The sequence below is a fragment of the Neofelis nebulosa genome, chromosome 2, assembly GCF_028018385.1.
Source record: "Neofelis nebulosa isolate mNeoNeb1 chromosome 2, mNeoNeb1.pri, whole genome shotgun sequence".
Lineage (NCBI taxonomy): Eukaryota > Metazoa > Chordata > Mammalia > Carnivora > Felidae > Neofelis > Neofelis nebulosa.
The window spans coordinates 75,605,564-75,620,379 of NC_080783.1; the positions used below are offsets into that span (position 1 = coordinate 75,605,564).

At 40.9% G+C, this 14,816-nt stretch overlaps 1 protein-coding gene across 5 annotated transcripts in view; it reads right to left on the reverse strand.

Annotated features, from left to right (window-relative positions):
- Positions 1–14,816, reverse strand: part of GPD2 (glycerol-3-phosphate dehydrogenase 2) — a 220,100-nt gene that overhangs the window by 10,527 nt on the left and 194,757 nt on the right. For all 5 annotated transcript variants that reach the window (XR_009257520.1, XM_058715227.1, XM_058715226.1 and 2 more), the window contains exons 10-13: positions 4,355–4,489; positions 3,913–4,088; positions 3,259–3,390; positions 2,177–2,335 (exon numbers count right to left, since the gene is read on the reverse strand). Coding sequence is in view for 4 of the 5 variants with exons in the window: in XM_058715227.1 (XP_058571210.1) it covers positions 2,177–2,335; positions 3,259–3,390; positions 3,913–4,088; positions 4,355–4,489 (602 nt within the window). In the remaining variant the exon portion in view is untranslated. The remainder of the gene's footprint in view (positions 1–2,176; positions 2,336–3,258; positions 3,391–3,912; positions 4,089–4,354; positions 4,490–14,816) is intronic.

Consider the following 14,816-nt stretch of genomic DNA (forward strand, 5'->3'; position numbering starts at 1 on the left):
TGCAGGACTCGAGGCGACAAACTGTGAAATCATGACATCGGCCAAAATCAAGTGTCAGATGTTTGACTGAGCCACCCAGGTGCCCCAATCTACCCAACTTTGAAACTCTGGAGAGCTCCAGGGCCGTCTCTAGACAGCTTGCTGTTATCTAACTATACAAACTCCTTATTTGATCTCATCCAGCATGATGGCTTAAATGTCAACTCAAATTTATATCTTTTTATATCTTCAGTTCAGACCTCCCCTCTGAACTTCATTTGGACTGACATAGCCAATGATCTGGCGTATATTTTAATAGAAGCACAGGAGTTGCTAAAGTAAGAACACCGTTTTGTGGGAGGGAAGCTATTATAATAAACCATGGAAGAAATGCTAGTGGCTGGAATCAGGGTTCTAGCAGCTGAACGTGTTAAGGGGGCACTGAATTCAAGCCATTACTTAAAGATAAATATGATACGGTTTGCTGATGGATTTAGATCAAGTATGACACTAAGATTTAGGCTTAAGCAAACCAGAATGTGGAATAGCTTTTTTGACATGGAGAGGTTAGTAGTAGTGGTGGTCGTGGTTTGGGGGAGGTAGGAAGAGATGCAAGAGATGGGATTATGTACCAAACGGTTACCCCAAAAGCCATAGGTTGAAAGCCTAATTCCAAATGTGATGGGGTTCGGAGATGGGGTTTGGGGGAGGTGATTAGGTTTAGATGAGTCTTGAGGATGGGGTTCCCCTTTCTCCCTCCCTGTCCTCCATGTGAGGACACAGCAAGAAGGCAGCTCTCCGAAGGCCAGGAAGAGCACTCCAAACCAGACTTCCAGCCTTCAGAATCGAGAGAAATAAATGCCCATTGTTTAGGCCTCCCAGTGGGTGGTATTCTGTAAAAGCAGACTATTACAGACTAAGACAGATAGGGTTCCAGAAAGTAGTTTGGGAAGGAGGGAGGAATCAACTCTGTCAGTGTCACTAACTGCATGGGTAACAGGAGGACCGAGAACTCACGAGTATATTGTACCGAGCAACAACATGGAAGCCATAGGGAAGTGTGATCACAGCTACTACAGCAGAGTGGCAACAATAAGCTTAAATGAAATGGGTTCAAGGAAGGCTTAGGGGAAAGGTACTGAACCAATGAGTACAGAAAGTATATTTTTTTATTAAATACACAAAAATGCCTCTCCATATTATACTAGTTGGGTTTAACTAAAACACATGATAATCTTCCATTTATCACAACAAGCCCAGGGTAGTACATGGGGGCATGTGAGCATCACTGGCTTTCTTTCTTCAGTCTGGATATAAAATTCCAAATGACACAAATCAATAAGTATTTAGTGGTCAGGCAGTAAAACCACTATTTCCTACCAAAGGCCAATTTGCAAAAGTGTGAATTTCACTATAGAATACATTCTAAAAGTGTTTTCAATGGAAACCAGAAAAAGTTCTACCCACAATCATCATTATCCTACTTTTTCAGGAATTATGACCACCAAATTTAAGAGTATTTTTCTCTGTAAGGGATTTTCCAGAATCAACCAACACATTTTGAAACCAGAATATCTTTGCCGTTTCCCAAGACCTAGCAATATTAAAACACACTCCCACATATTAATTGGCAAGAAATCTAAAGTTACCATTGAAAACCATGCTAGCCTCTATGAACAGACCAAGATATCACATGCTATAATAGGAGCTGTGGTGGGGCACCTGGGTGGCTCAGTCTGTTGAGCATCCAACTCTTGATCTTGGCTCAGGTCATGATCCCAGGTCCATGTCAGGCTCTGTGCTGAGCATGGAACCTGCCTGAGATTCTGTCTCTCTCTCTGTCCCTTTCCCCTACTTGCACTCTTCTCCTTCTTTCTAAAATAAAATAATAAAATTAAAAAAAAATCTTTATTAAATTTTTTTTTTAATGTTTATTTAATTTTGAGAGAGAGAGAGAGAGACAGAGAGTGAGGCGGCGGGGGGGGGGGGGGGGGGGGGGCGCGAAAGACAGGGAGACACAGAGTCCGAAGCAGGCTCCAGGCTCTGAGCACAAAGCCCAATGCAGGGCTTGAACTCATGAACCATGAGGCCGTGACCTGAGCCAAAGTGGGATGCTTAATCCACTGAACCACCCAGGCACCCCAAAATAAAAATCTTTATAATAGGAACTAGGGTTTTAAAAACCACTATATAATACCTCTTTTTTATAATCATCCCAATTCAGTTCTCTGCCCATCAGTTCAACAATCCTGGGAAGGGCTTCCTCTGCGGCCTGGACATTTAGGAAAGCCAGGCGAGTACGCCGTGAAATCATATCCACTGCCGTGCAGGCATACTCCTTAATCCCGTATTTCACCTGAATTTAAATTAAAGCAAAATTATTAGTTTAGGCTTTTTCTTAAAAAGAAGAGATAAAATTGCACTTAAGAAAATTCACACTTAGAGAAGTGACGTTGCTCTTTATATACTCTGGTTCTCTAGCAGGCATGAGACAAATGACGACATCATACAGGTTCCCCATCTGCCTGCCAAAGGAGGTTCACAAATTGGGACAAAGTGGAAAAGACTTAATGCCTTCCTACCGAACTGAACCTGGCCCAAACATGCAGACTGCATCCTTTCTCATTTACCATCCACAGTAATCACTCTCCTCTTTGCTAGTGCTTAATATGGATGCTAATTTATGTCACCAGCAAGGCAAAGAATATTAAACAGTATGGTCTCCTCTCCTTAGCTGCCCAAAGTTTTCTGTCTCAGAGTATGCAGATGATGGAAGGCCTGCATCCAATCAACAAGCAAAGACTTGTTGGACATTCATGTTTTAAAGTACAATGAATCATAAATAAGGCGCGGCCTCTGGCTTCACAAAATGTAAAAACCTGATGAGAAACAAAGCTTCAATCTTTGGTAAGTGAAGGGCCATATCAGGATATGTCATCAGGCAGCACACGAGTGGAAACAACTCGAAGAGTTACAGATTTACAGATGGGGCAAACAGCTGTGAAGTAAGAAGGCTCGGGTGGGATGGGTCTGTGGAGGAGGAACAAATCCATACCGTGTTGTCTATTATTCTTTTGATTGTTACCATTTCAGTATCAGTTCAGAATTTAAGTTTATAAACGAAAGGATCTGTGCCAGGAAGACATGTCGCTATAACGGTTTGGGCTGGCAAGTGGGCATTGAAACGTAGCTACACAGAAGTTTTAAAGGAGATGGAAAATGAGCAGGTGAGGGGGATCCCAGGGCAGACCAGAAATTCCCACACGGCCATTCACGTACCTCTGCTTCAATGTATGGAAATTCTGACACAAGACGCACTCCCACTATAGGCCACCTTTTTCCAGTTACACTTGCCATTTTGGCCACCTCAAAAGCCTTGTCCCCATAGGTGGCGGCCAGATGCTGTGCAACCTAGGGAAACAAAACCCCAACAGGCGGGTACCTTGAATACCAACACTTCTCGGCACAGAGCAAAAACTGCACACGCTTATCCTGTCAGTTTTTCACAGCCGGTAACTAATAGTTCCAGGAGGGTATTAGGTTTTGATTTTGTGGGAGGAAACCACTTGGGCTCTGAATGCTTAGGCCAGCACTAACTCTGCCACACATGTATCACTGTATCAGTGACGGATGAAGCTTCGGCTTCACTCTGCCCGCAATATCACTTGTGAAGAACCGCCTTCCTCAGGCTCGAGACAGAAAAATGTGGGAGGCTCTGTCTGTGGAGAACAAACCAAAGAAACTCTGGATTTTAAAATAGAAACTCGTATGGGCACTGCCTTTTCAGCTCTTTTCCTTAGTTCACTTCCATCGTTATGCAGACAGAAACAGACCCAGCAAAAGGAAATTCTAAATCGGGGAGGCCTCCTGGTTGCCAGTTCTGTTAGTTGGCAATGGTGAGCGCAGGTAAAGGGTAGGACGATGCACACCCACCTCACTTTCAAGGCCATAATCCTGGACAAGCCGAATATAGAGTGTGGGGCTCCAATCTTTGCCTCCTTGAAGGAAAAGCCCAACCGTTCTGCTTGGCCCTGCTTTCAGATTGTGAGTCTTGATAGCAGCATTTATGGTATCTTCTGCCATAGAGCGATACGTTGTCCACTTCCCACCTACATAATTCGATGAAGAATTCATTAGGCTACCACCCCTTATTTTCCTCAGACTTACCCATTTACCAACTTATTACCACCAAGATTCACCTGTTGTTTATAACCAATATGGCGCAGCAATGTGTAAGACTTTACTCAGAATCATATATATATATATATATATATATATATATCCCTGTTCATTAGCATCAAGGGAGATTCTGGTGTGACAATTTAACTCACGATCCTATCTGAAGCACATCCCAAACAAAGGTAATATCCCATACCTGCTATAGTGATGAGGCCGCTCTCACTGATATCCACAACATGATTTCTGGAGATGGACTGAGTGTCTGCAGACTTGGGATCTGTAACAAGGGGACGGATACCACTCCATGCTGCCAGGACATCCCCTCTTCTCACTGGGAAGAATCAATGGTAAAGGTTGATAGGATTCCTCAAAGATAGCTCAGCAAAGCTATGGCATAGTTAATAAGCAGGGCAGAATTCAGTAAAAGGAACACAGGGATATACACTTTGAAAGGGAGACGAAGCCCTTAAAGATAACAACTGAGTGAGTGGATAAGTACGCAAAAACTCGAAGAATTATTTTGTGACAAAGATAATCTCCATGAAAAAAAGCGAAGAACCTAAAATCACGGGGGGGGGGGGGGGGGGGGGGCGGGGGGGGGCGGGGACACTGGTACCAAAAAGGAAACAAAAGAAACACATTAGCAGCCCTCAGCAGGGGGTGGTGGGGGGCAATCTAAAATAGCTGAAAGAAACAACAACAAAGTAGAAACAAAGACAAACCAGTAGATTTCTGACTTGTTACATTTCCTCCTAGAATATATCTAGCTATCTCTTCTCAGGACAAAGATCCTTACTAAACAAACAAGCCTGTAACAGGATATTATCTCCCCTCATCAATGCTAACTTCTTATTGAGCATTTAGAGTAGGCTTAGCGTTGTCAAAGCACTTGATATGTACTTTTCATTTCATTTCATCTCACAAAGACCCATAACATCAGTTATTATTATTCTCACCATACAGATAAGAAAAACAAAAAACAAAACAAACAAAAAAAGAACCTGAAAAAGTTTAACTAGCCCAAAGCAAACATTTTATAAATGGTAGAACATCAGAACCCAGTTCTTCCCGATTATAAAGTTCATATTCTTACCCACTAAATGTACCCACCATCTTTCGACTTTTGACAGTCTTCATGCCCTTTTTCTTCTCTCATCCCATTATCTTTTTAACTGTCACAAAAACAGGTATACTGGCTCCTCCCAGTATAGACACGCAATATTTGTGTTACAGTGTATGGAAGGTCTTTAAATATTCAAGATACCATGGAATTTCTCTTACTGTCTCTATCAAAATACAATCAGCACTCTGTACCAAGAATTCATGGAATTTACAATAGAATTAGACAGCTGTTGCAGAGCACTCATTACTGAACTTAAAGATGGCTAAGGAGAGTAGCCTAGTTGTGGTTCTCATGCACCGTGAGGTGCAAGGCCAAGACCCAAGGGCAGAGTTTTCAGAACCCACTCTTCTTTACCCAGATCAGCTTTAGGAATGGCTTAGCCCCTTTCTTCTCCACTCTACACATCAAGGAGATGACCTGATGTACCAGTCCAACAGCTGCCAAATGATATAGACTATGAGGGAGTGAATGCTTACCTGGTCTTTCTGCACTTACTTTCATAAACCAGTTAAATTATTCCTGGATAATGGAAGAGTAAGTGGGGGGCGGGGGGAGGGGGTGGAGGTTCCTGGGTGGCTCAGTTGATTAAGTGTCTGACTCTTGGTTTTGGCTCAGGTCATGATCTCAAGGTTCATGGGATCACATCGAGCCACCATATTGAGCCCCCCATTGGGCTCTGCACTAACAGTGCGGAGTCTGCTTGGGATTCTCTCTCTCCCATTCTCTCTGCCCCTTCCTCTCTCTCTCTCAATGATCTCATGATTCATGGTATCACATTGAGCCACCGTATTGAGCCCCCCATTGGGCTCTGCACTAACAGTGCGGAGTCTGCTTGGGATTCTCTCTCTCCCATTCTCTCTGTCCCTTCCCCGTGCTCTCTCTCTCTCAAAATAATAAATAAACTTAACAACAACAACAACAACAAAAATGCTTTAAGAAGAGTAAGTGCAATTTTACTTCTACCATGACTTGGGATCAGGTGTTACCTCCTTCATCTAATTCCCAGCTATTGAAAAGTTGACTGTAGATAGTCTTTCAAACATCAAGACAATGGGAAAACTGGGTATCCACGTGCAGAAGGATAAGCTCAAAATGGATCTAAGATCTATACATAAAAGCTAGAAAGATACAGCATTTAGAAAAATATATATATACAGGTCTACATGACAGGGAGCTTGGCAATGATTTCTTGTATATGATCCCAAAGGCACAGGCTAAAAAAGAAAATAAAAGACAGAGATAAAACAGATTTCTCAAAATTAAAAACTTTTGTGCATCAAAAGACATTATCAACAGAATGAAAGGGTAACCCATGTAATAGGAAAAAAAAAAATTTGTAAATTCTATCTCTGTCAAGGTGTTAGTAATCAGAATATATAAGAACTCTTAAAACTCAATAACTAAAAAAGACAATGTGATGAAATCTGGGCAAAGGATTTTCAAACATATTTCTCCAAAGATCTCCAACTGGCCAATGAACACATAAAATGATGCTCAACATCACCAACCACTAGAAATGCAAATGAAAACCACAAGGAGACACAGCTTCACATCCATGGGGATGGCTATTGTAACCAATCGCAAAAAACAGAAAATAACAAATGTTGGGCGAGAATTGTGGGAGAAAGTGGGATAGCCTTGGGCATTGCCGACGAGAAGGTTAAGATGCTGCAGTCAACTAAGAGTAAGTGCATGGCATTTCCTCAAAAAGTTCAACATAGAATCACCACATGATCTAGCAATTATAATTCTGGGTACATACATACCCCAGGGAATTGAAAGCAGGGAAAATTTGTACACCTCCACGTTCATAGCAGCATCATTCATAATTATTGAAATATGGAAGTAACCCAAGTGACCACTAATAGATGAATGGATAAATAACATGTGGTCTAGGGGCACCTGGGTGGCTCAGCTGGTTAAGTGTCCAACTTCAGTTCAGGTCATGATCTTATGGTTCGTGAGTTCGAGCCCCACATCAGAAACTGCTGTCAGCACAGAGCCCACTTCAGAAACTCTATCCCCCTCTCTCTCTGCCCCAACCCCATTTGTGCACCCACTCTCTCTCTCCCTCTCTCAAAAGTAAGTAAGCATTTAAAAAATGCTAATAACATGTGGTCTAGACACACAATGCAACATTATTAGGCTTTAAAAAGTAAGGAAATCCTGACACATGCTACCTTGAAGACATGCTAAGTATAATAAGTCATTCACAAAAGAACAAATATTGTATGGTTCCATTCATATGACATACCTAGAGTAGTTAAACTCATACAGACAGTAAGTAGAATGGTGATTAGCAGGGGGTGGGGAGGTGGTATATGGGGAGTGAACGTTTAATGGGTACAGAGTTAGGGAGGATAAAAAAGTTCTGGAGATTGATGATGGTGATAACTACACAAAAAGATGCATATATTTAATGCCACAGAACTGTATACTTAAAAATGGTCAAACTGATAAATTTTGTAATATATATATATATATTTAATCATAATTTTTTAAAACAATCAAGACAAAAGGAAAAATTGACAAACTTCAAGTCTCAGAAGATTAAGACAGAATTTTACATATAATACAGAAGTCTCAGGACCCCTACAGCCCATGCCATCCCCAGCCTTAGTTCAAATGAAAATCTCTCATTCAGGGGAGCACATTTTTATGAGCACGGGACAGTGTGATTTTAGATCCCACTCAATGCTTGGTAGCGTGCCCTTGTACAGTGAACCTCCTGTATTTATACACAGCACTACCTGAAAAGTATTTAGAAAATATCCAGCAGACTCTTTATGTAAAGAGCTACAAAGACTCCTTGAAATGATTGGAATAGTCTAATTATTACTTTATTATTATTATTATTGTTTACAAAGTGCCTAACCAAGTACAGGAGAAAGACCCTAAAAACAAGTTCTACTGAGCGGCAACTGGGTGGCTCAGTCAGTTAAGCGTCCAGCTTCGGCTCAGGTCATGATCTCACATTCCATGAGTTCAAGCCCCCCATCAGGCTCTGTGCTGACAGCTCGGAGCCTAGAGCCTGCTTTGGATTCTGTGTCTCCCTCTCTCTCTCTCTGCCCCTCCTCTCTCTCTCTCTCTCTCTCTCTCTCTCTCTCTCTCTCTCTCTCAAGAATAAACATTAAAAAAATTAAAAACAAGTTATACTGAATGATAGATAATCCCTCCATCTTTATCTCAAATGGAAAAAAACAGATTTCTGGTAAAGACAAATTCAACTAGGTAAATTTGGCATGATTTAATACAGCTCCTTGAGGGCCACACTCTTTTTTTTTTTATTATTTCATTTTTTTTTTATTTTTTGAGGGTCACAATCTTAACACGACTATAATCTGAAAGAAGAGGCACCCGTACACATCTGCAGTGGTGGTTAATCAAATCCATATCTAAACATGGGATGCGAAAAAAAGAAGAAACATCATACACTGATGCAGAAAGCCCAAGGCTTCCAGTCTTGTTAACTGGAGACCTAAGGGAGTCTGAATGCTGGGATTCCATTTCTTTTTTTTTTTTTTTTTTTTTTTTTTAAATTTTTTTTTCAACGTTTTTTATTTATTTTTGGGACAGAGAGAGACAGAGCATGAACGGGGGAGGGGCAGAGAGAGAGGGAGACACAGAATCGGAAACAGGCTCCAGGCTCCGAGCCATCAGCCCAGAGCCTGACGCGGGGCTCGAACTCACGGACCGCGAGATCGTGACCTGGCTGAAGTCGGACGCTTAACCGACTGCGCCACCCAGGCGCCCCTGGGATTCCATTTCTAAACCTGCTCCTCTGATATGTGTAATTTCTTCATTAGGTTTAATCCTGATGGCTTCCATGGAAGGAGAGTTAATTCTTGCTTCACGCAATTCCATAAAAGTCTTGTGTAACCTCAACACAAATCATGCAATGTTTTAATCTTTACAAAAACCCTAACTAGGAAATTACTGCTATTTTCCATTAGAGTTCAAATAGCCCTCTGAGTCAAAAATAAACCTTAGCCAACCACATACAACGTCACTGTGGTCACCACAAAGTCTGCAGCGTGTGTCTGTGAAATTCCTTAGGTAGCCACACTGATCAGGAATTTGGCTCCAACTTTTAAAGTCCTCTGACTGGTTTTAAAATTATTTGATGGAAAATGAGACTCTCTAGAGTAAATCTGTAACATATGCAAATCTTCTTTGTGCAAATGCTTTACCTTTTTTTTTTTCTTTTTTCTTTGCCTTTTCTGGTATATCAGCCAGAAAAACACATCTGTAAAATTGCATTGTTGAAAACAAAAAGGCCAAACTAAAATATCCAAGGTTTTCATTCATAGAGGAATATTAAATAAAACAATGTGTATACTGACATCATTTTTAATCCTTACTCTTGATGTTGATACTCAAAAAAAGAAAACACTACCAAAAGAGTTCATAATGTGTTAGGAAACTTAATTTACTTTATATCTTAGCGTTCAGCTTTTTAACCTCAGACTTATATCAGATAAAATTGGGATTAAATTGATTTAAAAAGATTTTTTTTAATGTTTATTTTTGAAGGAGAGAGAGAGACAGAGGGAGAGTGGGGGAGGGGCAGAGAGAGAGGGAGACACAGAATCGAAAGCAGGCTCCAGGCTCTGAGTTGTCAGCACAGAGCCTGACGCGAGGCTCAAACCCACAAACCTTGAGATCATGACCCAAGCCGAAGTCAGATGCTTCACTGAGTGAGCCACCTAGGCGCCCCAGGATTAAGTTTATTTTAAAAGATACATGTAAGATAAATAATCAAATTTTAAATCATATTTAAAATATGAATCAGTCTTTATGGTCTGCAGGATTTTTACAGTATTAGACCAGAGAGTGGTTGGATCAGGCTGTCTATCAGTTTTCTCCCAAGCTTTTTATTTTATTATTTTTTTAATTTTTGTAATGTTTATTTAGTTTTGAGAGAGGGAGGGAAAGGCGGGGAGGGGCAGAGAGAGAGGGAGACACAGAATCCGAAGCAGGCTCCAGGCTCCAAGCCATCAGCACAGAGCCCACCGTGGGGCTCGAACCCACAAACTGTGAGATCATGGCGTGAACCAAAGTCAGATGTTCAACTGACTAAGCCACCCAGGTGCCCCAAGTTTTCTCCCAAACTTAAGATTTAATGATTTTTGTGGATTATGCAAAATGCTATTTCCTGCTGAAGGATAAAGTGGTTGTACCTCTCCACAACTGGAATTAAGTAATGACTGGTCAGGGACATCGGTATAATCTATGTCCATAGGGCAGAGCATAGTTAAACACACAAAACATGAATTCTAACCTCTTGTATAAAAGACAGCAACCAACTGAACTAACATATTTCTCTCCTTATCACCTATTCACCCACAGTGGAAACCTTGCACTTTGTTAAACAAACCCTAATTAAAGTTGTCTGATGAAAGAGATTCACAAGCAGTAGACAGAATAGAGAATCGTTAAGATACCTTTTAATTCTGCCTGAAACTGCTACAGCCATTTTGTAACCATAGAGGAAACAACCGCAGGATAAAGCCAACTTGGAGGGTGGGAAGGTGAAGAGAAATAAGGGCCCTGTGCCTTAGACATCGCAGAATCACTGAGTTCATCACCTCTTGAGCCTTCTTACTGCTGGAGGTTTTTTGGGTTTTGTTTTTTTTTTAACAAGATAATAAATTTATTTTATATAACAAAAAAATACAGACTCAGCAACTCTCTTAAATCGAGTATTTCCTTCTCTAAAAGTATAAATACCTCTAGATTCTGTACAGCAGCACTGTTCCTTAGACTTTCTGCAGTGCTGGAAAGGTCCTCTATCCACAAGGTCCAATTCGCTAGCCACCAGCTGCATGAGGCTATTAAGCACCTGAAATGTGGCTCATGTGACTGAGGAACTGAATTTCAAATTTTATTTAATTTTAACTAATTAAAAATGAAATTTCCACATGATATGCATATGCACAGGCTATGCCATTACACAAGGCAGCTCTAGAATAAAAATCCCCTAGTAATAAGTAGATTTCAGCCTGGTCCTGGGAGATCATCAAGCTGGGGACCTTCCACAGGGCCACCTTGCCCACAACTCTAATTGAGCATCCTTTCGGTGAAATTTGACTGCATTTCCTTGGCTCAGGAGAATACAATCTGCTATAATAGTGTGCTTTCCCCGCAAATACTTTACTGTCCCAACATGTTCCACATTTACCCTTTCAGAGTATCCTTCTCTCCTACTCATTTCATGAGTTAATGGGAAATGAAAAATATTTTTACTAAATTAAGCATTCCTACCCTCAAGTTCTTACCCAGAAATCCTTTCTGTCATTCAGGTTGCAGCCAAGAGTAAGTAGTGGATATCACCCTACTTTAAATTCTCCAAGGTATGATACGTGAAGAAGATAACTCAAACCAAGGCCTTTATGCGTCAGAGCTCAAAAATTCATCTTGATTTTTTTTGGTTCTCCTACTACCAGGATAGCTGAACCATATTTCATTACTGTTTCATTTTTCCCACCAGGTTGAAAGTCTTCAGCAATGTCAATTCTAATATTTCCCAGCACCCCAAATACTCCATCAAGTATGGGTCACGTGTAGTGATCAATAAATATGAAGCGGCACATTAAAACATTCTGAACTTCTTATGTCAAGCAAGAACAGGTGACATTACAAAAATCAAAAGAAATAATATATTTGGGCCTCGGAGCCAATATCCCAGGCTGTAAATAAAGTACCTAATGACTATATATTTAAACAATCAGGTAGTCTCTTTTAACATAAATGAGTGCTTTAATAAAACAAGATGACAGGAAACAACACTACTGTTAAAGTTGGGAAAAGTCCTCATTAAACACCACTTGTTAGACCGATTCACCCAGATGGCACTCGGTTGATTTTTTAAGTGCCAAATGCCCAGATGTTACAAAACCCACGTACCTCCACGGTGTATAAAAGTACTTGGCACTATTTTCAAAAAGGTGTTGTCAAAATAAAATAGTCCTTTTACCATCGTGTTTGAGAATTATTTTTATTGCAATCCCAATGCAGGTTTTAGCATGTATAATATATAAAGAGTAAACTCTCAATAATAAAGTTAAATAGGCATTTTTCACAGCTGGCTGAAACGACTAAGTGCTGTGTAATTGTTTCAAATTATAATGAATATTTTTACTCTTAAAACCTTGGCAAGACAAGGGTTTGTTTTAAAAATTAATAGACAATGAAGCCCACAGGATGTGACCATTAAGAGCTAAATGTGTGGTTTTGCTTCACGTGAGTTATTTAGCCACACGTTCTGGGGCGTTCTTTCTCATGTTTGCCGCTTTCCAAAAGAATCAATAAAAAGCATGTGAAAATATCTAAATGAACACAGGGGAAATAGTGTCAGAAATCAATACGTCTCTACCAGCATGTTTAACCTGCTGAAATGAAGTGTTAATCACAGAAATAAGATACCATATTACATTTATAAACTAATGAAACTAGAAAAAGCAAAGCGTGTGACACTATAATTAAACAGCTGGAAGACGTCCAAGCCTGTGTAAGTTGATAACCCTGGTACAATCTCTGGCAGTGAAAAGGCAGGTCTGCAGCGAGTTGATACGGCCAGCTTGGTTGTTAATTGAATAACCGGCAATCTATAAACACTACTAATTGCGTGTGTGGGAACCTGTGTACAACTAAAGACGCTGCCTGAAGGAGCACTCCAGAAAGCCTGCGTGAATAAAGCGCTCGGCAAATCTTCTGTCTCGCTCGATCCCTTTGAGTCAGAGCTTGGTTCCCCCACTGCATCCTTCTGATTAACCTCTACACGGCAGACTTAATGATATATTTTTCAAAAGATCGTTTTTCTTCCTAACCCCGCTAGGCACCGCACAACTGTCAATGCCCCATTTCAGAAAAGAACAAACAAGTCATCTAGAAAATTCAGCCTGTGAATGGAAAGCTTTCGAAATCGTAAAAGAAGACATGGTCTTATTCCCAACAGGCAAAATGCTTTTCAGAATTGTTGCGACGCGTTTTGCAGAAATGTGGCAGCTGCTGAGAACAGCACAGAGTGTTAAGATTTGACACTTTTTTCCCCCCCTTCCTTAAGGATATAGCCATTTGGGGAGGCTCGGAAACCGTTGTCAGAATTTTACTTATTCATCCATTTAATAAATCCTTTTAAGCTGATTATGTCAACCCTGGTGACTGCAAAACATTTCACAACTACGGCTCTAGGATCTAAACAAACTTTTTATTTTTTAGGTCTGTAGAGAAGACTGCTTGGCCCAAGGGATTAGTTATGAGATATGACACCCCTTCCAGCTTAACATTCAGATCCAAATAAGGCCAGTCTAGAGCAAAGGTCATTATCATTCTGCAAGTGTCTAGCAGCTTCCAGAAAATGAATTGAGAGACTTAATCCACTCCCTGGTGGATATAATACCACATCATAAAACCCGGGACTACCAGCGAGAGTTCTGTGCGGTACTTAGCAGTGCAAGTATTACAGCTGGACTGACTTGGCCTCATCGTGGCTCCAACACGAACAAACTGGGGGCTAGGAAGCCTCAAGTCATGGGGCCTCGGTTTCTGCGTCTGTAAAATAGGAACTGGGGCCTCGGTTTCTGCGTCTGTAAAACAGGAACTGCAGGGTACATCTCGTAAGGTTGTCATGAGGAACCAAAGAAAAAATGAGGGCGACGTGCTCAGTAGAGTGTCTTGCATGTAGAAAAGTGCTCAGGAATTGTAGGGTTTTGAAAAATAAAGCATGCATTACCCATTACAGACAAACGGAGAGATCAAAACATGTGCACAGCACCAGCCTGTGGCCAAATAACTGGGTAGTGTCTGAAGCTGAGTTTCTCTCTTCCATTTCATCAGGATGGAAGAGACATCGAATTGCACCAGAATTCCTTGGAAAAAATAACAAACTTGAACGTCTCCACTTTAAGACACAGACATATATTAGCAAACTGCGTTCTATCCAGACTGAGGGTAACGCCTCACATATGAGACCTTCGGTCAACTAGAAACAAAGATGAAAACAAACTATAAGGAATCATTACGAATTGTTTTAAAAAGAATAAGTTGGTAAGTCGGAAAGGTGTGACAGATGGTGTGCACAGGGAAATAAATGCAGTATGTGAAACGGCTGTCACCTTTGCTTTCACACCAGATATTTGCTGCTTAGAGAATTTTTAATCTCAAGAGTCCCCAGGCTGCTAGAAGAAAAGGCCGGATGTACACCGTTTAGATATTAATTTCAGCCACTTTTACCAAAAATCACAATTGGCAAAAAAAAAAAACCCTCTTTGTTACTTTTACCAAGTAACCTGACTAACAAAAGGCATGCTAAGTGACAAGAAGTTACAGACCAACCAAGCCCCGGCAGGTATTGCTAAGTCCTCTGTCCATTCACAGAAGAAAGTGGGGGGTAGAGGGGGTACACGATTCAGTCTCTGCTACAGCCCAAAGGCTCATTTCACTGGTGGAAATCCTCACCTACAACACGGGCACAGCGGCCTTTTGGAACCTGCACCTGTTTCCAGTATATCCAGCCTCACAGCACATATAAGCA